This window comes from Amblyomma mixtum, chromosome 3 (genome assembly GCF_055824585.1).
Source record: "Amblyomma mixtum isolate Tamu chromosome 3, ASM5582458v1, whole genome shotgun sequence".
NCBI lineage: Eukaryota > Metazoa > Arthropoda > Arachnida > Ixodida > Ixodidae > Amblyomma > Amblyomma mixtum.
Genome location: NC_143014.1, coordinates 197,934,159 through 197,957,447, shown reverse-complemented (window position 1 = coordinate 197,957,447; position 23,289 = coordinate 197,934,159). Strand labels below are relative to the sequence as shown.

Sequence of the window (23,289 nt, the reverse complement as noted above, 5' to 3'; positions counted from 1 at the left end):
GCTCACTGTCAACACGGCCTCTTCCATTGGCCCCTGTCTTAACCCACCTCAGAACTTTTTCTCCTGCCGTGGAGATGGCGTGGTCGGGAAAACCACTACTTTTCAATCGTACCACTTACTCTGACACACTTTCCGCAACACGGTGGTGGCACGACCTAGATGTGGCGGCCTTAAGGCACGAAACAGCGATACCGTCCTTGATCAGTTTTGAGTGCCCTGACTCATCACATCACATCACTTTATTGTCCTTAAAGACCCCTTGCGGGGTGTTACATAAGGGGTGGGTTTTAAGAAGTACAGGTGTTCAAAGTAGTCATGAATGTTCCAGGGCAGGTGATGGCAGCGATATCGTCGGGAAGGCCGTTCCAGTCAGCTGCTACTCGGCAAAAAAATGAATTGTTTCCATGATGTTTCCATGATGGCTAAATTCTCTTTCAAACCAGAGCTGTTCTTGTCTCATTCTGTCAGAACCAATCAGCAATAAGCAAGATATGTTGCAGATCAAGTTGATTGGTAATCATTGTGAAAAAGGCAGCGCTGTCCGGAGAAGGACAAGCACAACAAGTTTGCGTGTGAAATTGCGTCCTTGTTCTTGCCCTTGTCCTTCGTCCGCCAGCGCAATTTTTCAATGAATGGCCGTCAATAGTGTGCATACTGTGTCACTGTTTAACAAGTCCACCCTCTCCATTAATAGCGTACTGAACGAGACATCTCTTCAACTCCATAACTTTACACTCCTCGTGCGACACCACACTATGGCTAACCCTCGATTCCCTAAGCGCGAGGAGTCTGCACCCAAACGAGGGTTCCTCACGCCACCGTGCGAAAGCTACTAGTACGAACAAAGCTCCACTCTACATAGTCAAAATATTGTTTGTTTTTTAAGGCGGAAGCCTTTAATGTCTCATCGTTGTAAGCAGCAGTTGTCGACAGAAATGTCACGCTTTTCAATTGGTGGAAACGGTCGTGACGTCACAATGCGCGAATTTCAAACGGGGCCAATTGTACTTCGGCTAGTAACCATGCAACCAATTGAAGGGATCGTATAGTGATGCTCCAAGTGGGACTGAGCTTAGTTAATTGCTTAATTACCCAATTAGCCTAATTAGCTTTACTCGTCAGGCCATATGAATATGGCACAATATATAAATAAATAAAACCGATTAAGAAATTGGTCGAGCTCAGGAATCGAACCCCGGTCTTCCGCATGAGAGACGAGCATGCTATCCACTCTGCCATGCCAGCTGGATGGTTTGGAACGAACAAAGGCGTGTCCAGTGAATACGGTGTCTTCACTCACTCTCATCCTCCTCCATTCCCTTCCGGCGAGGTTTAGGTGTCCACCGACAAATGAGAGACAGATACATTTCCTTCCCTCAAAAACCAATTTACCGACGAGCGAGGCGTAGAACCGAATGGGCGATGGCGTTCTATGGACTCCTTGGCAGCGTTGCAAGACGCTGTCGCGTTCCACCCTTAGGGGCGAAGCTGAACATCTTAACCACACATCAGTGACCACACTTTAGGTCAAAAAAGTGCCCCCCCTGAATTTTGACGGGTGTCCACCGAGATATGTGAGACAGTTACTGCGTAATTTCCTTTCCTCAAATACAATTTTCATTTTCTTCATTACGGCTCCTCTTTATCTTCTTTCACTCCCACTTCCTCCCTTCCTCTACGGTGCGGTTCAGGTCAACGTTTTTAGATTCAGGTGTCCACCGAGTTGACAGAGAATTACAGCGCCATTTCCTTTACTCAAAAAGCGTTGCGTTCAAAGGGCAAGGCATCACGCCGAACGGGTGGTGGCGTTCCCGTGGACTCCCTGGCAGCGCTGCAACGCGCTGTCGCGTTCCACTCCTAAAGGCGAAGCTTAAGCTTCATTAATTATAGCAGTTAATTAGCATTCAGGCATTAATCAGTAATTAACCATTAATTAGTGATTTGTAATCACTTAGTAATTAGTACTCAATTATATGTGACGCCACCAGTGCCACAGAAACAGCGAAGGTAGTGCGAAAAACGCTTCCACCTCTACCCACTTTAGACAGTCAAAGTGCCCCCGGAGTTTTTGCCGTTCACTCAATTATGAGTATCTAGCTTCACCGCCGAAGCGATGTTTTTACTGCCCGGTTACTTGAGCTAAGTGGGTAGAAGAAAACGAAATCATGGTTTCGCGTGGGGCTCGCGAACAGCGCAGAAGGCTCTTAGTACAAGTCACCATCTCTTTCGGAAGCCATGTCTGTCTTCTTCAGGCAACTGCTGCTTCCCGGCGGCGACGGCTGCTACGACTGCCTGATTCGCACCGACGACGGCGGCGAGTTCAAGGCCCACCGGTCTTTCCTCTGCACCACGAGCCCCTTCTTCCGGGCGGCGTTCCGCGCCGAGTACGGTTCCCGCAGGGAGATGCTGCTCACGGGGGTCTCGGCGTCCGTGCTCGACATCCTCCTTGGCTACTACTACGCGGATGAGGCAAGCCTCGGGAAGGGGTTAACAGGTGGAGGAGTTGAGAAGCCAAGCATCGTAATAATGAGCCTGATGTCTCGCCAGTGGTTGCAATAGAAACCTAGAGATGGCGACACAGTAGGGTGTTAAAGCATCCCTTTCTGAGAAGTCGCAGTAACGGTTTTGAAGTGCTGTGTCCGCAGCAAGCAGGAAAATGCTAGAGCACTGCAACTTCAGTTACACCTAAGAATATCCGTGTTGCTCAGGAGGCAAGCGTCCTGGTGGTAGGGAAGTGATGTTCTGCCGTGGCAAAGCTAAGTGGCACCTCGCATTGGCATCAGCATTAGTTTGAATAAAGAAAGGAAGCACACATTTTTTTTTTGCAATGGTTAGTAGGTACCTGAAATCAGGCGGCTTTCTTTTACATATTCTGCCTAAACTCACGGCAGAATATGTAGAAGAAAAAGAGGATAAGTTTTCTTTTTCAAGAGTTCTCCTGCTTATGATACAAATGTGTTTGTGACCATCACTGCAGTTGCGCATCAACAACGGCAACGTGGCCGATGTGCTGGCGGCTGCCGACATGCTGCTGATGGAGGAGGCCCGTGACCTGTGCCTGGACCACCTGCTGCACAACATGGACGTCGACAACTGTCTCGGCTTAGCCGCACTGGCGCTGTGGCACCACTGGCCGAGATTCCGAGACACTGTGTTCTCTTTTGTGCGCGAACACTTCGGCGCGGTGAGTGAGAGCTTCTTTATTTTCGATGGAAGATGTACCCCCTTGGCCAAAAGCAACCGAGCAACAGGTTTTTCTTCTCATCCATAAAACGAAGCCTCTAAGGCGCCTGTAAAGACCGAAAGGTGTCGAAATGTGACGATAAAGGTTCACCTTTAAATATATTCAGAGCCTAAGGGCTGCCAGAGTAAGTGCTTCGCTAAGTGGCTAAGAAAGAAACCACTGTTGCCCGGTTACTTTTGGCAAATACGGTATGTGGGTGAATAGTGATTCATAATCGAGGTACTGCGAGCATCACTGTCAATTGCTGCACTATCCGACATGTGAGCGTATTAAATAACACTGCGACGGATGTTTAACCAGGATGTTCGGCTACCGAGGCGCATGAGATCGCAGCGTGGTGCTTATAATATGAAAGTTACGCATGAAATGCTTATTGTCTTACATCTGCGTTTTGGAGCAGAAATTTCAGCCACCGATATCAGTGTGGCGAAGGTTGTGTGAAAATGGTTCGAGGTTGACAGCAATTTAGTCCTCATGCTGCAGGTCCATCGATTCCTTTTGGGCCCAGTTGGCTGCCTAGATGGCACTGCGACTGTTTGCCTTCGCCTCCTGAATTTTCTAGCTGCGTCTTCCAAACTAGCTGGGCCACACGGGATGCACACTTGCTTCCTCTACATTAGCATGCGTGCCACGTGATGTCGCCCGCGCCTGCCTCAGGAAGACTAAAAGCCACGTGGTTCGAAAGTCCGTTCCGGCCCGGTAACTACAGGAAGCTTAGGCATATCGCAAACCCTCGTTTTTCAATGGTGCAAGAAACGTGTGCGATGCACTAGGAGCATTGTGAAGCGTGAATTCATTAAATTTGCTTCAGTGTATGTATCGCACAGTTCGTCTAAGCAGGAGTTCACTTGCGAAAAAGAAAGCTTATGTTTAAAAGTTTGCCTCGATAAATGTCTCCAAATTACTTGTTTCGTCTGCTTGTGGCAAATATATTTCCACAGAAACCTTCTCTTACATGTTACGGATACGCAAGTTAATAATTTCACGGGACTGGAAAATTAAACATTCATGAAGAAATGGCGGAAAAGGGTAGCTTCAAATGACGCAAAATATATCATGACAGAGATTAGACATCGGTTTTTGTGTTAGGAAATATTAGAGGCTGTTTATTTTTTCGAACACGTTTTTAATCGACCCTGCCTGTTCAGCGCAATTGTCCCAGACGTATACAACTGCTTGGCGCTGCCATCTACGCCAACACTGCATATTCATAGCAGCCGGTATCTTTGCGCAAGAGACTTCTTGGTTTGGTTTATTGGGGTTTAACGTACCAAATCGACTCAGGCTATGAGGGACGCCGTAGTGGAGGGCTTCTGAAATTTCGACCACCTGGGGTTCTTTAACGTGCACTGACATCGCACGGTACACGGGCCTCTAGAATACCGCCTCCATCGAAATTCAGCTGCCACGGCCGGGACCGAACCCGCGTCTTCCGGGCCGGCAGCCGAACGCCATTACCACTTAGCCACCGCGGCGGGGCATGAGGCTTCTGTTAACACTTTGCGCTCAAGGCTAAGAAATCGTTTCTAAAGTAGGAAGCGTATCATTAGTTGAAGTTCGTCGCAACATTCGGCTGATTAATATCACGTTTGCTTTCTGTTGCTCACTGTGTGCAGGTATGGCGAAGCAGTAGCGAGTTTTCGAGTGCTTCAACAGGGCTGCTCGTCGAGCTGCTTTCTTCGAGCGAGCTGAACGTGCGAGACGAGGTGGACGTGCTGCATGCCGTCCGTCGATGGTACACGCAAGGCCCTGCGCGCACAAAAGAACGGAATGCCGGCCTGTTCATGCTGCTACAGTGCGCGCGCATCGGCCTGTGCAGAGAATCGTGAGTGGGGCACTCTGTACCCAAGGGCTACTTAACGCATGCTACACTTGTTTTCGAGAGTGCACGCGGCTACACACATAATCTCCGCTTACCACTGTATAAGCAGCATTCCTCCTATTAAAGTCTGCGTGGCAGAACTGAAGCAAAGCTCATGGAAACGAATTCGCAAAACTGCACTTCCGCGGCTCTCATATTATTACAGCAGGTAGGTTTGCTTTAGTACGCGCGGAAAATTGTAACTGAAATTGAAATTATTCCCAAAGCCTACGCAACTAACGATATCTTGGAAGCGGGGTGGGAGTCTCCAGCTTAACGTAACCTCTTCAAAGGGCCAGACAACGAAGCTTGAATGCTTGTGTTTCAAGAGACATGCAATTATCATTCAATGAGCATTCTTTTCCGGCAGCCCAATTTGGTAGAATTATTAAGCCAGTATATTATCTCTCTCTCTATTAGCCAATGGTCTGTTGCAGTACATTGGCCTTCTGACACTGGGTCTTGGTGCCTTTATCGAGACTGCCGTCACAGCAGCCATTAGTTTCATGCGCGCAAAAGTGCGCACTCAGAATGCTCTTGCTGGAATCTCGGTTCGTGATCGGTCCAAGCTAATGGCGCTAGTCGAAGAAACAAAAGCCGAGGTACCCACGAGCTCGCAACCGGTCGCAACATTTCCAAGCTCAACGTCACCGCAACCAATCTCTCGGCCACCAGTACCAAACATCCTTCCACTCAAAGGAGATTTTATTGCGTGCGGGATTTTGTGATCCAAGCCGTAAAATCCAGTCCAAGAAAACTATGGTTTTGATACGCTCGTGTGGCGCAGGACTCTCATCGAGTTTCGGCAGGTGAACCCGACCTTTGCCAGTAGCAAAGAATACCGCACGGCAGTGTGCGAGGCCGTACGGACGGGACCCTGCGTGTGCTCACCCAGCCCGCTGCGGCTGCTGCACTTGGAAGGCGTCGGGCCGGAGGCATGCAGAGCGCTTGCCGCTGCGAACCCCCGACACGGCGACGCAGGGTCGAGTGGAAGCGTTGCACCCAATGCGCCCAAGGGTGGTGAGTTGGCATCCGCAGTGACCACCTCTCAGTAGGTGAATTAGGAAAGCAGCGTTTACAGAAAAATGCTGCTTCTCATTTACGGTCAGTTGATCTGCTGCCGGTTTTGCAAGCTTCAATCGCCGAACTCTTTCTGGCTCCACTAAATCACGTGACCACGTTCTTGGGGGATCTTGTTATTTAGTGATTAGTCCTCTCCTCGGCTACCTGATATACAGTGGATTCAATACAACCCGGTCACGGTGGGAGTATACGCGTCTGGTATACTCCCATTGCAACTCGTACTTTGCGCTCTTCGTTCGCGATACGCTGGCTGCTTATCGAAAGCCCCAAGAGAGCAAGATCTGTTACGACCATTTTGAAACAGTTTCGAAGAACTAGACCAAAAAGAAAAAAATCCATCAAGGAAGTCCCGAAAAACAAAAACAAGAAAACAGTTATTTCGTGCACAGATATATATGCGTAAATGACCACTCGACTGACATAGGTTGAAAGTTGGCCCTTGTGTACGTTACCTTCGTGTTTGCGCGCTCCTATAGCCTCAAGTTGTTTGGTTCACCACGAGGAATTACCCGCTTCACTTGCGGCCATGCCGAACAAAACTGGACTCTGGTGCACATGGGATACAAATTGAACATCAGGCGTGGTGTCAATAGCATAAGTGTTTTCTAGACCAGCAGCCTAAGATGTGCGTCTTAAAGAGGTCAACTTTAAATGAGCAGCTCTATACGTTAATATCGTTACGCGCCACCATGCGTGTGCTACTACCCCCGGCACTGACTAAATTGTTGGACACCAGACACCTCCGGCACAACTTGCGCTGAAGCAAGCCGGAGAACCCAACATGACCGAAAGTGAACCAAGGATTTGATCTCTGGCGGGCATAACGTGAGCGCTCAGCTCCAAGCTCCTGCCAGCGTTGTCATTTTCTCTATAAATATAATGAGCCGTTACGTTTTCATTTCATTCGTAACATGTACAGCATTAAAAGCTGGCAATAAAGCCCAACAAGGTTTGAGCGATCTCAGTGGTGTCGATAAGCTCTCTGTTTCAACTCGTCACTACGACAGTGAAATTTTTATCGTGACCCCTCGGTAAGGCGAAAGCCCTTTGGGTAAAGTAAATGAAATGAAATAAAATGCGCGCATATGTACAGAGGTTGTCGTAAACGGCCGCAGTACCTGCTACCACAGAACGCCCACAGCTACTGCACTTGTGACAATCTCTTACCATCTTGAGGTTAGAACCATAATGGTGGTTCAACAGCGCAAACACACAGAGACCAAGAAAGAGACAAGACACACACGCCAGCGCTGATGTGTGTCTTGTCTCTTTCTTGGTCTGCATGTGTGTGCGCTGTTGAACCACCATTATGAATCTACAACAATTAGCCCAATGTGCAGTTCTTCTACAGGTTAGAGCCCTTTAGCAGTCATATTTCGTGAGAAATCTAAAACTAACCTGCACTCTTCAGTGAGTACCGTTCAGTCATGCACGTCTTCTGTCGCGCGAAATTGGTCTACTCGGCAGTGAAAAATGACAAAACTGCGAAAGGACAAGAGCTTGTCCGTCGTTTGTTATTTCGTCGCTATCGCTATCATTCATTTCTGTGCCCTCACATTTTGGCCAAGTTATATTCCTAACAGCACAAGTAGAGCAGGTCCTTTTCACGGTATTTATTTGCTTAGATGAGGAGCCACTGTCTGACTTGCTTAATCACTTTGTAATCATCTCAATGCGAAAGAATTATATGGCTCTGTCGAGTCAGCAAAAAGTTTCCGCAAAACGTGTCCGCAAATTTTGTCCGCATGATCACGTCGTTCTCTGATAATAAGTGTGTGAAAGTGTGATTGCGATAGATAGTGTGTGATGAAATGTTGCCGTGGGAAATAGTTGGTTAATGAGTTGTAATTAGTTAATTAAATGCAAAAAGACGCGAAAAATACACTTAGACGTCAAAACAGCCATGGGTGTCGATATAGTACATGGGCGTCACAACAATCACGGACGACGATATAGTATGGGGACGTTTTGCTTTCGCATTGCTCCAATGCGCGTGGCCGCAATGATCTGAAAGTTTTTACCGCTAATATGGTTATAGACTCCCTGATACTGCGACCAGACATTGAAGAAAGCTTCATAGCTTCCCTCCGTAGCCGCATGGTGGGCTCATGTTGATGATATCATTTCGATAATCCCTTTCTTCAATCTGTTTGCGCCGCAGGTCATTACACTTAAACATGTTGGGTAAAACAGCCCATTATTTTCGACTCGCCAGACGAAAATGCCCCATTCTCCCGATCTGTCCGCAGCCATCGCAGCCCTCTTTCGGTTCCCCTGCGAGCGCTGCGCCGGCGCGAATCCCGAGCGCTGGGCTCCGCGCGTGCCGCACGAGGTGTTTTTCACGGTGGGCGGCTGGAGCTCTGGAGAAGAACGGGACGCCGTCGAGGTGTACGATCCGCGGGCCTACCGCTGGCTCATGCACACCATGCGGGGCACGTCACCCAGGCAAGATGCACGATTCGCATTGAAGGGTTCTTTCGTGTACCACGAGCGAGCCGAGGTCGAAGCATACGCCCTCTCAATTTTTGGAATAGAACTAAAATAAACGCTTCCTTCACCCTTTCTGTGCCATCGTTGCTTCCCTCTGTCGTGACAGTGTTGAGAGGTCGCTGCGCATTGTTTCCGTGTACCAAGTGGCCTCAGCTTGCGTAGGACCGGGTTGACTGGAGATATATAGGAGAGTCATTTGTCCTGCAGTGGGCGTAGTCAGGCTGATGATGATGATGACGGCACCAGTCGAACCGTCCGCTGCAAATGATATGTGAACAAGTCAACTGAACCGCGAACACACCAAACACAACATTAGCTGCTAGCGAGAACAAGCAGTAGACCTCCATTAGCGCCTCCGACAACCGGGCTTACGCGCCTTTCAAATGAAGACCATCTGCTTTAGTAACTTACCTCCCCCAACTGAAATATTGTTTTACAGGACACATTTGGATAGTTTTGTCCACGTTGCATTTGTCACCTATAGTAAAACGAGCCCAAGCAATGGCTGCAAGGCAGGGTGTGCAATGTGAGAGCGGTAAACTCCTGATCATTTCCAGGGCGTACCGCGGCGCAGCGATGGTGGGCAAGTTTATCTACGTGGTGGGCGGAATGCGGGGAAGCTCGTACCTGCGCTCCTGCGAACGCTTCGACACCGAGCTGTGTGTGTGGGATCCCTGCTCGGCCATGCACACGGCCCGCGGCTATGTAGCCGTCGCGTCCTTGGACAACTACGTCTACGCCATCGGGGGACGCGACGGTATGCGTTCGCGCTGTCGAGCGTTTTTGCGTGAGCTCTAATTGGCTAGGCTTTGGGAGGAACCGGCAATGTTTATTGCATTCGTGCGTGCCCTAAGAGCATGGTCGTGGACTTGCCTTATATGGGAGCATTCGTCATTCCTGAACTCGATAAATCTTTAGTAATTTTGGTATTGAGCGAGTAGACTAACTATAGGGATTACATTTTTAATACAGCGTTTGTTCATTGTTTAAATTTTTCTGAAATGTCATTGTCATTTGGGGCTCCTTGATGCAGACACCGGTCGCACTGCCAGTGTGGAGCGGTACAACCCCGTCTCCACCCAGTGGACTACGGTGTGTTCGATGAGCAGGGCGCGCAGCGGCGGTGCAGCCTGCGCATTTAGAGGTAGGTGTGAACCAGTGTTACTGTGTGAACGACAGACTCCGCTCACACCTATTTTTCTCGCGGGCACCCTAAAGAACCTACTCGAGAAGTAACTCAATGCTTAAACGATATACGGTATATCCCGGCGTTTCCGCTCTTTTGCGTCCTTCCTAAGTGAAGGTGTGACTGTAGTAAGCTGTGGAAGTTATTTGCATGCCACGTATGGCTCTTGCTATCGATGTTGTGTGCACAGGATTGAGGATTTGCATTATTTCAGAACGTTTGTCAAAGTAAAGCTAAGAGTTTGCCGCGCTCTGCGTTGGACGACACTGCAGCCAAGGCCAACGACTTGCGCTAAATTTCGCTACGGTCGTAGCGGCTCTGATAAATCCCGATCCATGTTCCACACTTAGTTGTAACTAAAATTCGTCGTGAGATATTGCTACCACAAGCCATGACAGCCATATCAAGAATCTGTCACAAAATTTGGGGGCGTAATTGCTTGCCCACAGCTACATCTTGTTTCTATCGACCACCACCGCATCCATCCTCTACACGTAATAAAGCTGCACAAGCCCTTAGGTTCACCTACTGCGGTATTCCTCTCGTCTAGCACGCCTTTCGCACGCCATCGATTGGAATGTTGTTATCGCTGTAAAAAAAAAAAGTGATTTTTGAAGAAGAGAAATGGCGTAGTAACCGTGTTACTATTCTGTGGAGACCTCAACCGCGCCGTAAGGAAAGGGGTGAAGGTGGGAGTGAATGAAGTAAAAGAGAAAGGGGTGCCGTAGTGGATGGCTCCGCAATTATATCGACCGCCTGGGGATCTTTAACGTGCACTGACATTAAACGGCACACGGGCGCCTTTTCCGTTTCACATCCATCGAAACGCGGCTGCCGTGGTCGAGTTCGAAGTGGGGCACTCCGGGATAACTGTAAAACCCCAGCTTCCAGTTAGGCACATGGCTTCAAAGCATGCAGATTTCAAAATGTCACGCGTACCTCTGCACTTATCCAGTGTAGTCTGAGTCATCGCGAGAGCAAGTCTGAAGCGAAGCAGTTCTCACGCCCTCACTGTGTCGCTGCCCGTTCGAGGCAGGGAAGCTGTACGCGAGCGGCGGCTTCGACGGCCTCCTGATTCTGAGCAGCGTGGAGGAGTACACGCCTTCGTCCAACTCGTGGTGCCTGGTGCAGCAGATGCCGGGACCCCGCTGCAGCCACCAGATGGCGGCGATGGCGGGGCGCATCTACGTCGTCGGCGGATACAACGGCCGCTGCCGCCTCAGCACCAGTGAGGATAGAGAACGAGCGCACGGGCGTGTTCTTCCCTCTCGGGAAACCACGAACGCTGTGCAAGTTCCCTAAAAGAGTCCACGAAAAACATCATCCTTTATTGCCCGCCCATTCATATTCAAGTTTTATTCCTGCCATCGGTGTAGATCGGCGAGTCTGACGTCTTTTTGTTGTCGGTATGTTAGCGGATGTTCTTTGAACGACAATATTTGATGTAATATGCTCTGTAATCCGTACCTTCTAAATTCTCTGAAAAACAGCCTAGAATAGTTGGATAGTTTATACTACTCGCCTTTATACCCGACAAAAGCGTTTGTTACAAGTTACCTTCCCTTTTTAACGCCTTCGAATCGAATAACTTCAATTTATTTATCTGTACCTTTATTTCTCATCATACGCACAACATCATTTTGAATGCTTCCTATATTCGCAGGATTTTATGTTACTGTCTGACTGTTTTTGTCATTGTAGTTTGTTTATGTTAAGGCATTATTAATACCCCTTGTATATTAAAGTTTGACGAATTCTGTATCGCTTTCCATGAATGTTTTTTATGTGCCGCTGGGTTCTTCCTACCAAAATAAACCCACCAGGGACAGTTGGCTGGGCAAGCTGTCTGGGAGAGGCTTGTTTCCCGTCAGCCTCCCATCTCTATTCGTATGATCTCTATCTCTGTTGATCTCTATCCATTGGTATGATTTCTATCTCTGTTGGTAAGATAACATAATTATACGAGGGTAATAAATTCCAGCATAAAGGCCCTTAACACTTCATACCCTCTATATGCCCTTGCAAGGAAAGTGTGGTAAGCATCAGTGCATGTCCTTGAAAAGGTGGTGATGGTTTCCGAAGTAGCACAATCTTGCCGACTAAAAAACAAAGGCGCTTCGGGCAACGAGAACTTTGGAGTACCAAGGACAGATATTACTTTACAGAGCTCTGCAGACAGAAAAATGTACTCAACCGCTTCAAAACACAGTGAGCATCATGAATCTATCCGTGTCTTGCATGCACCTCTGGCTCCTCAATCTGCGAATCCTGTTTACCGGTAGTTCGATGGTCTGTTTTGGAGAAATAGACCCTCTTGAGAAGTTCAGAGAAACATGAGAGACTTTGCTCAGCAACGGCCGCAGCAAGCTGGAAATCTTTATCTTTGTCCCGCGAAAATAGAAGCCCGGTCATTTAATTCAAATATAGTGAAAAAAAAACATGGTGTCCTTTCCCTCAGCCCTAGTCCCGTTGCATATGAGTCTCAGGCCGGCGGAAGAGCGCTGAATAGACCCCAGTATAGGCTCAAGAAACATATCGCAAGTGAATACCGAATTTCGTTTAATTTGAATCCTGGAAAGCAGCAGTAACGTTATTGCTGTAAATTCATATGTTACTACGGAAGAAAATCGAAACGCGACGCACTAATACGAATAAATTGCCTTCAGTGTTCGGCGTCGTGGTGGGAGCCAATACGAGAACATTTGAGAGGAAGGCTGAAATGGCTGTAGTTTCAAGAGCTCTCTTACACTGCATTAACGCCTGTTAAATACGGCCACTACACGGTAGCATCTCCCTTATGCCACCATTATTTTTTTTTCAACTACGCATCCAACGTCGAAGTATTAGATCCCTATCCATTGGTGAGTTTTTTCTGTCAATTTGAGGTCTCTCCAGTTGACGCAAGTCTCAAAGGGAGTAGAATTGTTTTGCACTCATTGCGTACGCCAGCAAGGCAAGAAATTTATTTTCTCTCTTCGTCGCCTATGGGCTGTCGGTAGGCACAAGGCAATATCAATGTGTTTCTCCCAGCAGCCTAAACTTGTGGTCTGCCGACTTGCACGCCCTGCGCAGTGATCGCCAGCGAGAAGGACAAAGCCCCGTCCTCCTGGCAGACCATGGCGCCTCTGTGCGTGGGCCGCAGCACTTTCGCTGTGGCACAGCTGTACGGAGACCTTTACGTCATCGGCGGATTCAATGGTGCACACCTCTCTCTCTCCGCGTCTCCTCAGCTTCTTTTACGAGCAAAGGAACAGCTTGAATCTGCGTTTTACCACTTAGATACTTGCCTGACCAGTTCCATTTGCTCGGCAAATGTGGTTTCTGCAGAAACCTTAAGTCCAGAGTGGAAGAATCCAATCTTTTCACGAAATAAAACGTTTTGTTTTCCTTCAATCAATCAATCAATCAATCATTCAATCAATCAATCGGCAGTTAATTACGACGCTTTGCTGCTGGACACTGAGATAGCAGGTGTAATACATAGGAGCAGGGCTGCCCTCATTTTTAAGAAACCCAAGGACTGGTTAGCACAGATTTCAACGCCATATGCATATGGCTGCTACTAGAACCCCCCCCCCCCACACACACACACACACGTTTATTTCTGAGGTCAGAATCGTCAGTAAGAATAAATATTAGCGAATAAAGAGGATGAGGGTAACAAAAAGAAATAAATCAGCAATTAGAAGCCATAAACTTGATTTCAGAGGCACTAATTGCACGCAAAAATGCAGCTGGGAAAGTTTGCCTAGTGGAAAAACTACAGAAGCAGGCGCTAAGCGCAACGTCGAAAGATCACTTTTTTGTCTTTTGGCGGCGGGAATCTCTATTATTCCAGAGGTCTTCGTATGCACTGCGGAAAGCTTTCTTCATATATCTTTTACAACAACATATATTTCCGGCTCTCAGGTTACTGAAGTTTGGCTCTTGAAGTTTTAATAAATAAAACAACAGATTCAACTTCCTGCCTAAATGAACGGCTATGGAGCCGTAGTTCTCGACCTATTCAGCTGGCAAGAGAAACATGACCGCCAAGAAGTCATGACTGCTTTAAAAAACAGGGCTGAACACGGTCAGTACTCAGCCTCAATACTGCCCCCTATTAGTGTTCTACTTCACGCACATAAAAAAAAAGAATCAAGTGACGCACTGACTTGTATAACTTCCTACAGTTGAAGACTCTCTACAATGCCGTTTGATCATTACTTTTTACTGAACGCAGGAAGAACCACGACAGCCGAAGTTGAACGTTACTCGCCCGTGACAAATACCTGGCGGTCCGCCGTTCCACTGAACGAGCCGGTCAGTGCCATGGCCGCCTGTTACGTGAAGGGCCTCGCACTTGCGAGGCGACTGGCCACTCGTGGTGAGTGTCGTTTTACAGGCAAAAGTACAGGGCTTCGTCACACAAATTAATGATTAGAGATCGAAAGTTCAGCTCAGCTTGCGCGAGCGGCGCTTAAATTTAAGGTTAAGTTCAGTTACAACCTGCAAGCATGCATAACCTGCCTTGCCCTGGTTAATAGCTTTCTGATTTAATGGAAAGCACCTCTGCTGCTTAGCAAGTTCGATACATTTGGATGAAACTAGTGAGACATGAAAGGGGATATTTCACGTGCACGTGCGCGTTCAGAAAAAATTTTTTGCAATACTCAATAATTGTTCCTTTATTTTGTTTGCAGGAGCGCTGGGGCAATCTGCGTCCGCGCACAATCGTCATGAAACTGGCCAGCCCAGAAAGCTCAGGAATTTATTGCCAACAGATCAAAATACCACAACACGTTCAACAGCCAGGAGGCGTATCGACAAAATTTAAGACACTTCAGTCGTGCTCGAGGCTCACCGCAAAATATCGGATCGCTCAGCACGTCCTGTGCGAATAAATGAAGCACTCCTACCAAGGAAGAGATCAGCTATGTGTGCATCTGCAGTGGTGGCATTCGGCGAGAGTTGATTGCGGTGTTGCTCGACCGTAACATGCGCGTCGTCATCGCAAGGCCTGGCCAACTCTGCAGTCAGGTTGTCGGAAAAGCCGATCTGAAGGAAGGCCCATTTGTGTGCCTAATTGAAGCGGATTCAACTGTTGAAATATGAAGTGGTCTGTGAGTAGTTAAGCACAAAGGAACCGCTAGGCACTGGCTCAATAGGCAGCCAGCCCTGAACAACGAAATACGGCCCGACAGTATTCGCCGTTTTCCTCCGGAACACTAGAAATGCCCACTTCTCTCATTCTTGCGCATGCGCCTACTATAAGCGGAAACAGGCTTCGTGCTGTTGATTGTGAAGTAAGATGGCGGAGTCATTGTTGTCGTAACAATTAAATGTCATGGGCAAGCTTCTACTACCGGCAGTCAAGTGCAACTCTTGGCACGGCAGCAGCAGCACTGTGACCTGGGGCCATAAATGTGAGTGGTTCCGGCTTGCAGCAATGCGAACCCCTACTCTGTGATGCAGCGCGAGAGTTGGACATTAAAGGTGTGAAGCACGCGTAAACGTGTTCCCTGCGGTGGCCATGCCAAAGAGTTATATCTCTTAAGCCGAGTAGGGCGCTGCTTTGGCTCGCTCTCGTTGCATACCCTCTACAACTGTAAAACTTCTTGGCCTCATTAAGGAAACTAACCATTTGCTGGCTCAAAAACTTGGTCCCTCGGTGAAGATAAAAGCAGCTTAAGGCCTTTAACAAGGACTGCTAACACGGCTAACAAATTTAGCAGTTTTTCGAAGAATCGTAGCTTCTGAGAACAGGAAAACCTCCCGTGAGAAGAAAATTATCTGGATCGTTAAAACGAACGCTGCCGACTGCGACAGTGCCCGCCAATGTGGCTTGACGGTGCGCGGGCGATACATACAGCAAAGGTCTCCCGGAGTAGCTCTCAAAGACATGTCAAGAAAGCGTAGCTCGTTGCCAACAGAAACCTCCGTAGTAAAACTTAGACCACGGCCGAACTGACTGAACACCCTTAAAACATCAGCCATTTCCGCTGCAGGGTCAGACCCTTCCACGATGACTAGAAAATCATCCACGTATCTGAAAGCCCTCAAGAACATTCCCGCCGAGGCCGCAGCTACCTTCCTATCCATGTCGCTCAGAAAAATGTTGCTAATCACAGGTGCAACCCTCGACCCAACTGGAAGTCTGGCACGCTGGTCATCTTGCTCTGGTGCTCCGCTGCGGCCCCGCAAATCTTCAACAGTGGTGACCCGGTGAACCGTGCCTTGTATACCAGCGGCGTCCTAGCATGGCGTACTGGCAGGACCCAAGTTTCGACCCGCCGCTCCCAGCGTTCCGGCCTGCAGGCGTCGGCGGTTGTTCGCCCAACTGGAGGCTGCAATGTACTTGAACGGCATTACCATCCAACCGTTTAAACACGCAGTCCTTTGCGACATTTCCTTTTACATGCTTTTACATTTTACATGCTTGGGGCCCACAGTGGTACACCTTTTTCGCTAGCATGCGAGGGCACGCATTTGAGAGCCATATAAGCCGCGTATACGCTATCCTTCCTTCCGAATGAACGGGGCGCAGTCGTTTGAAGCACGTCTTACCTGATGTCGACTGCTTTGGAATGAGGAGTACAAGAAATAAGACAGCATGTTAATCATATAGCTATTCGTAACATATGTTGCGAAAAGCTATAGAATATATATGTGGCGAATATATGTACCAGCTAGTTTTACCATCCCTTCCTTCGTTTTTAACCGTCGTGTTTTGATGTAATGACCAAGATATAGATAGCCGATTCTCTATTTTAGATGGAGTCAGCCTTGTTCTTCTTTACTGCAATTTATTTTGACACCTGTGTTGTTGTGTCACGTCCTTGTCTTGTGCGCTGTTTCCTTCACTCGACTTCAAGGACCAACTACCCCGCCAATAGCCCATTTGGATGTATTCCTCCCTGCTGTTTTTTTTACATCTCTCTTCATAGTTGTTCAGCATCAGGAGGCATGTGTCGGACGCTAATTCAAAACAGAAAACAAGGTTTGTGGAGAAAAAAAATATATATATATTGGTTAAAATAGGCTACGGTTTAGTTAAAACATTTGGCGACAACCGTCATGTCCTTCCACTTTCTCTCCCTTCTTTTTCCCGCCTTTATTAATCTCCTTTCCTTTCTTTTTTCGTTATTTCCTACCTTCGCCTCTCTCTTGGCTTGGCTTTCGGATTGCGTCGTTTTGGCTTGCGTATTTCTACAGCTACAAGGGCTTCAATTACACGACGACTCATGGTGGGCTCCCATCAACGGCTCCCACCGTAAAAGAGAAACAGGTTCCTGCATGGGAGTCCACGGCTTCACCAGGCATGCAGTACAATGACCATGCGTACCTCCGGCTTCGGCAAGATATAACACATAGTATTCTTCATTGTCATGCAAATAGAGCATAAAAAAAACCGGAGAGAGTCGCATTTGACGCAGTGTAGCGAAGGTGGTACTTACATCGAGGAACATTTTTTCCGGAAGAGGTACCTCGAACGGGATGTCGGTGTTTTGGAAGTCGGAATGATCTAATGTGTCCAGTGATCCCTCTTCAATGGCCTGAAATTGCAAGCAAGTCGGAAAGTAGAAATAAATAATGGAAAGGTATCACTTGGTTCGAAAGGTTTATACCCCTTTTCTCATATCTTTTTTTTTTTTGCGCGCAACCATGCCCCCTTGTATATTACATGGTGTGGTTGGCATAACTACCCCGTACTATAATTTTAAACCCCCATCCCCGCCAGAAATTACCACAACTTTCCCCTCAAATCAAAATTCCGAATAAACCTTTGGTTCATTCTGTGACGTAAAATTAATTCGTTCTGTACCTGACGTCTGCATTTCTATTTCAGAGTGGTGGTCTGGTGGCGACACCGTTACCTGTTCTTAGCCCTTTCTTTAGTCTTGCGCCGTTGGCATAGGCGTCCGCCAAGCACTCACTGGTAAAACTCCGCCTTCGGGCACCCATAGCAAAAATGCATCTTCGACATATGAGCAGCACCTCCTGCAGCCCTCACCAGGTGCCGAATACGAGGCGGATGCACCAGTATATCAACTCTAATATGTCTCTATTTCTTCGCGGTCACAAGCCATCGCAAGATGGATCATTCGCATTACGAACTCGCTACCGTCCAGTGATTTTGTTCTGGCCAGCGCCGGCTGCGATGGTTCACCCGGCGGACTTGGCAGCGCGCCAAGGATCTGCGGGGCCAGCAGCAGCACAGCGTGTTTCTGAAAGGTTCTTTGCTCTCACATCACAGCAAACGCTCAAACCTTCGCGGTACACACTCGCGACCGTTTTGTTAGTTTTCGTTTTTTTTTTTTTCCCCGCAGGCGAGATGCTCTGCAGGCGATGAAATTTCACCTGGCGCGACTGTGGCACGATGAGTGCGATGTGTGGTTGGCGCGAAACGTGAATGAGTGCGATATGTGGTTTAAGTGTAAATACCGTTTTCCTTACCGTGAGCGAGCGCTGTTTTCAGTACTAGCCCAGCCATGCATGGATGAGAGAGTGCACAAGTTGGCTCCTAAGCGCTAAGGAACGCGTCGCACGAACCTTTGACCGCCAAAGTATGACGGGGAGTGTTTGCCGCGCTTAACCTAAAAAAGGTCCTGCAAAACACTTCGCTGACAGCCCTGTTTCCAGCCTCTGACGCGTTTTCGTTCTATTGGTAGCACTGGCATACTGGAAGCTATGCACGCTAGACTGGCGACTCATGGGAAACGCGCGCAGCCATCCGCCTATCCAGACGGCGGGCCACGGACTGGTCCGCGGACCGGTCACGTGGGGTCCACCGTGCGTGGCCCGGCCGGGCCCCTCCGGCGACAGCATTCACATGACGGCCCAAAGGAGCAGGCGATCAGGCGGGCCAAGCGAAAAGCTGTGGGATCCGCTTGCAGCAGCGCTCGTTTCATGGCGCATTCAAGCTTCGGCATTCGGCGGCGAGGGCAAGCGGAATTCGCCGTCGCGGCAGCGGTTCCCTCTGAATGCCTAGCGGAAAGCCCGATCAGTCCGGGACCGATTTCTGCTGCGGCGAGGAGGAAGTTGCAGTCAACATACATGGCGGCGCGCTTCGAAGCAGGACCGCTCGCTTTGGAGTCAATTCTTCGTTGTTACTGCCTTTTTCATTGCCTTCACTGGCCATAAATGGGGCACCGATCTTTCGCTTGGTGCCATCTCGCCTATAAGAAAACTTATGAGTGAAAAATTTGCTTTATTTTTTATTTAGAGTGACGATTCTCCCCCTTCTAGGCTTAAGAGGAGCGTAGGTTTGTTGACAGAAATGGTTCCCGTCTTAACAACTAGATGGCGCCACTAGGCTGAGCTTATCGCTATGTCTATGTTTCATGCGCTGAAATAAACGTGGGAAATGTGAGAATTGGTTTAGCGGTGTGTAGGTTTAGCAGTGCGTAGAATACTAAGTTTAGCGGTGCGTAGACAGCGTCAATTTATGTTATTTTCTAACCATATCTGTGTACGCCGTAAGCGACGTCGTGGCGGGTTTGAAGCGCCTACTAGGAAGCACTCCGGAGGCGGCGGATTTCGCTCGCTTTCATGCCCAAGTGTAAACGAGCCACAAAGCTGTAGTGAGCCTAAAACGTAAAACGTAGCATCGCCCGACTACGCTGACATGTTGACAGTGCGCGCAAGACTACTACTTTCGCTAGTGTCGCCTTGCCGCACAGAATGATAGCAGTGGTGAATCGCCTGCCTGCAGAGACAAGTGTGACGTGGTTGCCAGACTTGAAGTGAGCCAGTGGGCTAAAAAGTCCGTGTTCCGCCGCCAGAAAAAATGTTCTCGCATTTCTCGCACGATTCGGCCCGCGGACCATGCGCGGACCTCGTAGACCGGAAGCTAGACCCCACGTGACCGCTAGTCCACGGGCCAAAGCACGTCCGTGGTCCGTCGTCTGGATACACCTTCCGTTCAGCGTTAGACGTAGCCGCATTATTTGGTTGTATGCTCGACAACAGGCTCTAACGTCCTTCTGACCTAAAACACCAGCCATTGAAGTCGTTTAGTTTTCAACGGCGTGCAGAGGCCATCCTGGCGCCAATGTTCGTCGCCAGTGTAGCGATGAGTTGAATGAAGCGCACGATTCAAGCGAAGGAAGCGTTGCAAGGCCTCTTCAATGGCACTTCGACTCGCCACACGCGTTGCTAGAGGAGGTCATCTTTTCTCGATCCATTCTCCTGCCTCGATGTCAGCGTTTAATCTTGCCTTCGATACGAGCACGTGCAACTGGCACTGTTTGCTGCAACTGTCGGCCATGACATCACAGGCGGCAGCGATGAACGGCGGCGACGAAAAAGAATAGATCAAGAAAACTGTCGTCACAACATACGACCTCAAGTCGAAAAAAATGCGGTGTTAACGCGGTGTCTTTCGTAGGTATATAAGCATTGATAATGCTTTTGGAATCACGAAGTAGAAAGAAACGGTATGCGGCGTTTTCAGAGCTTTTTTAGCATAACGTTACCGTTGTTATGAACGTGAATTTCCAACACCGGAACGCTCCCAAGGATGGCGTCTAGGCCTGCGTCTCAACGAGCCTGCGCGTCGTCTTCGTGGAGAGTGTTGCGCGTTCGGCCGGTCAGCTACCGAGACGCTTCCCAAGGACGGCGTCCAAGACTGCGTCTCTCCGAGCCCGCGCGTCGTCATCGTGGAGCGCTTTGTGCGTTCGGGCCGGACAGCTACCGGAACGCTACCGGGTTTGGCGTTCAAGCCTTGCATGCCAATCACCCACCAGGACGCTCCTGATTGGACGAAAAGGGGCGGGAGTCTGTGCCGACTCTATTTAAGGGCTCCCGTTTCCTTTGTGTCTTTTCCTGTTGTGTTACATCGTGCCATGTATCGTGCTTCTCGTTGCTTGTAAATATGTGAATACATATACCTTTTTTTCACGCTGCTCCTTATCAATCCCCCGTCTCTTCATTGCTCCGCCCGGTCGGCGACAGCGGACCCCCGTCCCGACGGCAACTGAGAGCCCGCGTCTCAACACCATGTACCACTACCGTTGGGCGCTGGCACAGTCATTTCCCCGGCGTGGTAGCAGTAATCTAAAGCGCATGCACTTCAATGTAAACTGAAGTTTTCATCTCGAAATACTCGCAGGGTGGCGTGGCATTCGCGATATCGTGAACGTAAGCGTAATACCGCACTCGAAAAAGCATGTGCCTCGCTGTCGCGAATGGAGCCTCCTCTTCAATGTGGCGTCCTGACGTTTATTAAGCTTTGAGACTCGCCGCGGCGACTGAGTGGCTCTAACGTTCGGCTGCTGATTCCAAGGTCGGGAGATCGAATCCCTGCCATGGTGTCCGCACTTCGATGAAGGCGATTTGGAAAAATTCCCGTGTGTTGTGCGTTGTCAGCGCGCCTCCGGTGCTCTGAATTAATCCGGAGCCCTCCACCACGACTCTCCCTAATAGCTCATGCAATACCAATTGCCCATACCAATTAAGTTTTGAGCTTCAGGATAAATAGAACGCCGCGCTTCAATGTTTTCGAACCAAACTTATTATTCGTTGGCGAACACGGTAAAATGCCCCGCACTGAAGTAACGAATACTAGAAAAGTAGCAAAACAAAACAGAAGGCTACCGAAGATACAGCATGCTGCTTTCCGTGTTCGGCAGGCAGTGAAGTCCCCCCCCCCCCCCCCCTCCCCAATACCATTTAATAGGGAATCCCTACTAGATGCGTGCGTATGGCTCTCTTATAAGAAACAGGCGTGCACTGCGCATCTGATGCTCCGAGGGCAACGTACTTCGCATATGTCCAGGTAATGGTTCCAGAAAACGAAGGCCAATTCCCTCTCTGTTCATTGCCTGGAAAGAAAAGAGAGTGCATATGTAACCTTCCACGCCGCCTCACAGCGGGTTTGGCAACAGAGGCCACACTGCCGCCTGCCAATCATCTATAAAGTGCGTGACAAAGGGCGAAGCGATAAAAAAAGAAGCAAAGGGTTCCTGCTGTCCGCTCTCGGTGACAGTTCTAGCACACAGTGGTCTCCCTCGCCACGATTCCTCTTGCTCTGCTTCGGTCTGCAGGTGGCAGCGCGCAAGTAGGAATGAGAAGTTCCACCGGCATGTTTTCCTGTAGAGCTTCTGTCCTACGAGTAGGGGTGTGCGAATACTTTTTTTTTCGAAACCGAATCGAATACGAATAGTTTATATATCGAATTAGAATCGAATAATGAAAGAACCGAACTGGATATGAATCAAATATTTGTATGATCATTCGCTACTTGTGCGAATATTCGAAGAAGACGAATATCCATGCGAAACAGAGAAGAGCTAGCGGCGGCGCTGTAACTCTTGGAGTTAAAGCTGTAGCTATCGAAGGACGCAACAGTGATTTCAACTGCGAGGCACGCAGTACGAAGTCAGCATTTTCACTCTGTGGTCGTCACTTCATGCGCCTCAGGAAATTACCCTTTGCTACTGACGACGACGGCGAACGAACTAGCGCCACATCTCATTTGATGACAGGGACGAGAGTTATGAGCCATGGCCTACGATGTCAGGCATGAAAGCAGGGTTTGCGGGGCCTGGCTGAACCCTGTCACACGTCACCCAGTCTTGAAGGCCATATATTTCAGCACCGCGAGCGCGGCCACACAAATGCACCGCGTCGTGGCGCTGAACCTGCACACCAACAAGGCAGAGCTGTACTACATCAGCGAAGAGGGCCCTGTTTTCTAAACAGCCGTTGAAGAGAAGTATGACGTGCCCGATTCAAAAATTGCACCTGCTGTTCGAAAACCATTCGAACACTTTAGATTGCGTTCGATTTGTTTGGAATATTTTGTAATGTGCACTATTTCATTCGTTCAGCGAAACAAATAGGACGATATCCGATACAATATTCAAAAATTTAGAATATTCGCATAGCCCTACTTGGGAGGTTTTAAAGTTTCTTTGTCATGTGCGGACGTTTTCTCGCCAGCACGGGTACGTGCACGGTGGAAAATTGCGCGAACAGCGTGCCTTGCAGGCGAGCCCCGCCTCGTAGAAGGCCTTGTCCGGAGGGATGTACTCCGTGTAGCGCAGCAGCGACACGGAGATCTTCATGGCATGCTCGGCGAGGGTCTCCTGACCCTGGCACGCAGATCGGGTGGCGTAATAGTTGCTGATGAGCAGCAGCTTGTCGTAGTCGCCAACGTCCTGACCGCTGGCCTCGAGGTTCTTCACCTGCACGAGTGGGTACAATTGCTGAGGACATCGCGAGCGTATACACATGCGAAAACGCGGCACCTTTTTTTTTTTTTTTTTTGTCTTCTGTCACGCAGGCCTTTGTATTCAAACATCGCCTGATCATTTTCTTTCCATTTGTAGCGAAAACTCAGACTAGAGAAAATATCACCACTTTTGTTACGCTGCAGCGACCTTGCGATTTTTTGTTCCGATTAGGTTGTAGCTGGGCGACGCAGGCACAAAACCATTGGTT

The 23,289-nt window shown here is 48.9% G+C and overlaps 2 protein-coding genes across 2 annotated transcripts; both read left to right on the top strand.

The window, feature by feature from the left end:
* The first annotated feature begins 2,235 nt into the window (after window positions 1-2,235).
* Window positions 2,236-8,851, top strand: LOC149353235 (kelch-like protein 10). Its single transcript, XM_089575772.1, has 6 exons — window positions 2,236-2,469; window positions 2,978-3,184; window positions 4,861-5,069; window positions 5,893-6,125; window positions 8,438-8,633; window positions 8,785-8,851. Exons 1-6 carry the CDS (start codon window positions 2,236-2,238, stop codon window positions 8,849-8,851), a joined length of 1,146 nt encoding a protein of 381 aa, XP_089431898.1.
* Window positions 8,852-9,287: 436 nt separating this feature from the next.
* LOC149353234 (uncharacterized) lies at window positions 9,288-22,544 on the top strand. The gene is made up of 6 exons (XM_089575771.1): window positions 9,288-9,435; window positions 9,712-9,822; window positions 10,901-11,092; window positions 12,937-13,062; window positions 14,087-14,230; window positions 22,420-22,544. The coding sequence occupies exons 1-6, from the start codon at window positions 9,288-9,290 to the stop codon at window positions 22,542-22,544; spliced, it is 846 nt and encodes a 281-aa protein (XP_089431897.1).
* Window positions 22,545-23,289: the final 745 nt, after the last annotated feature.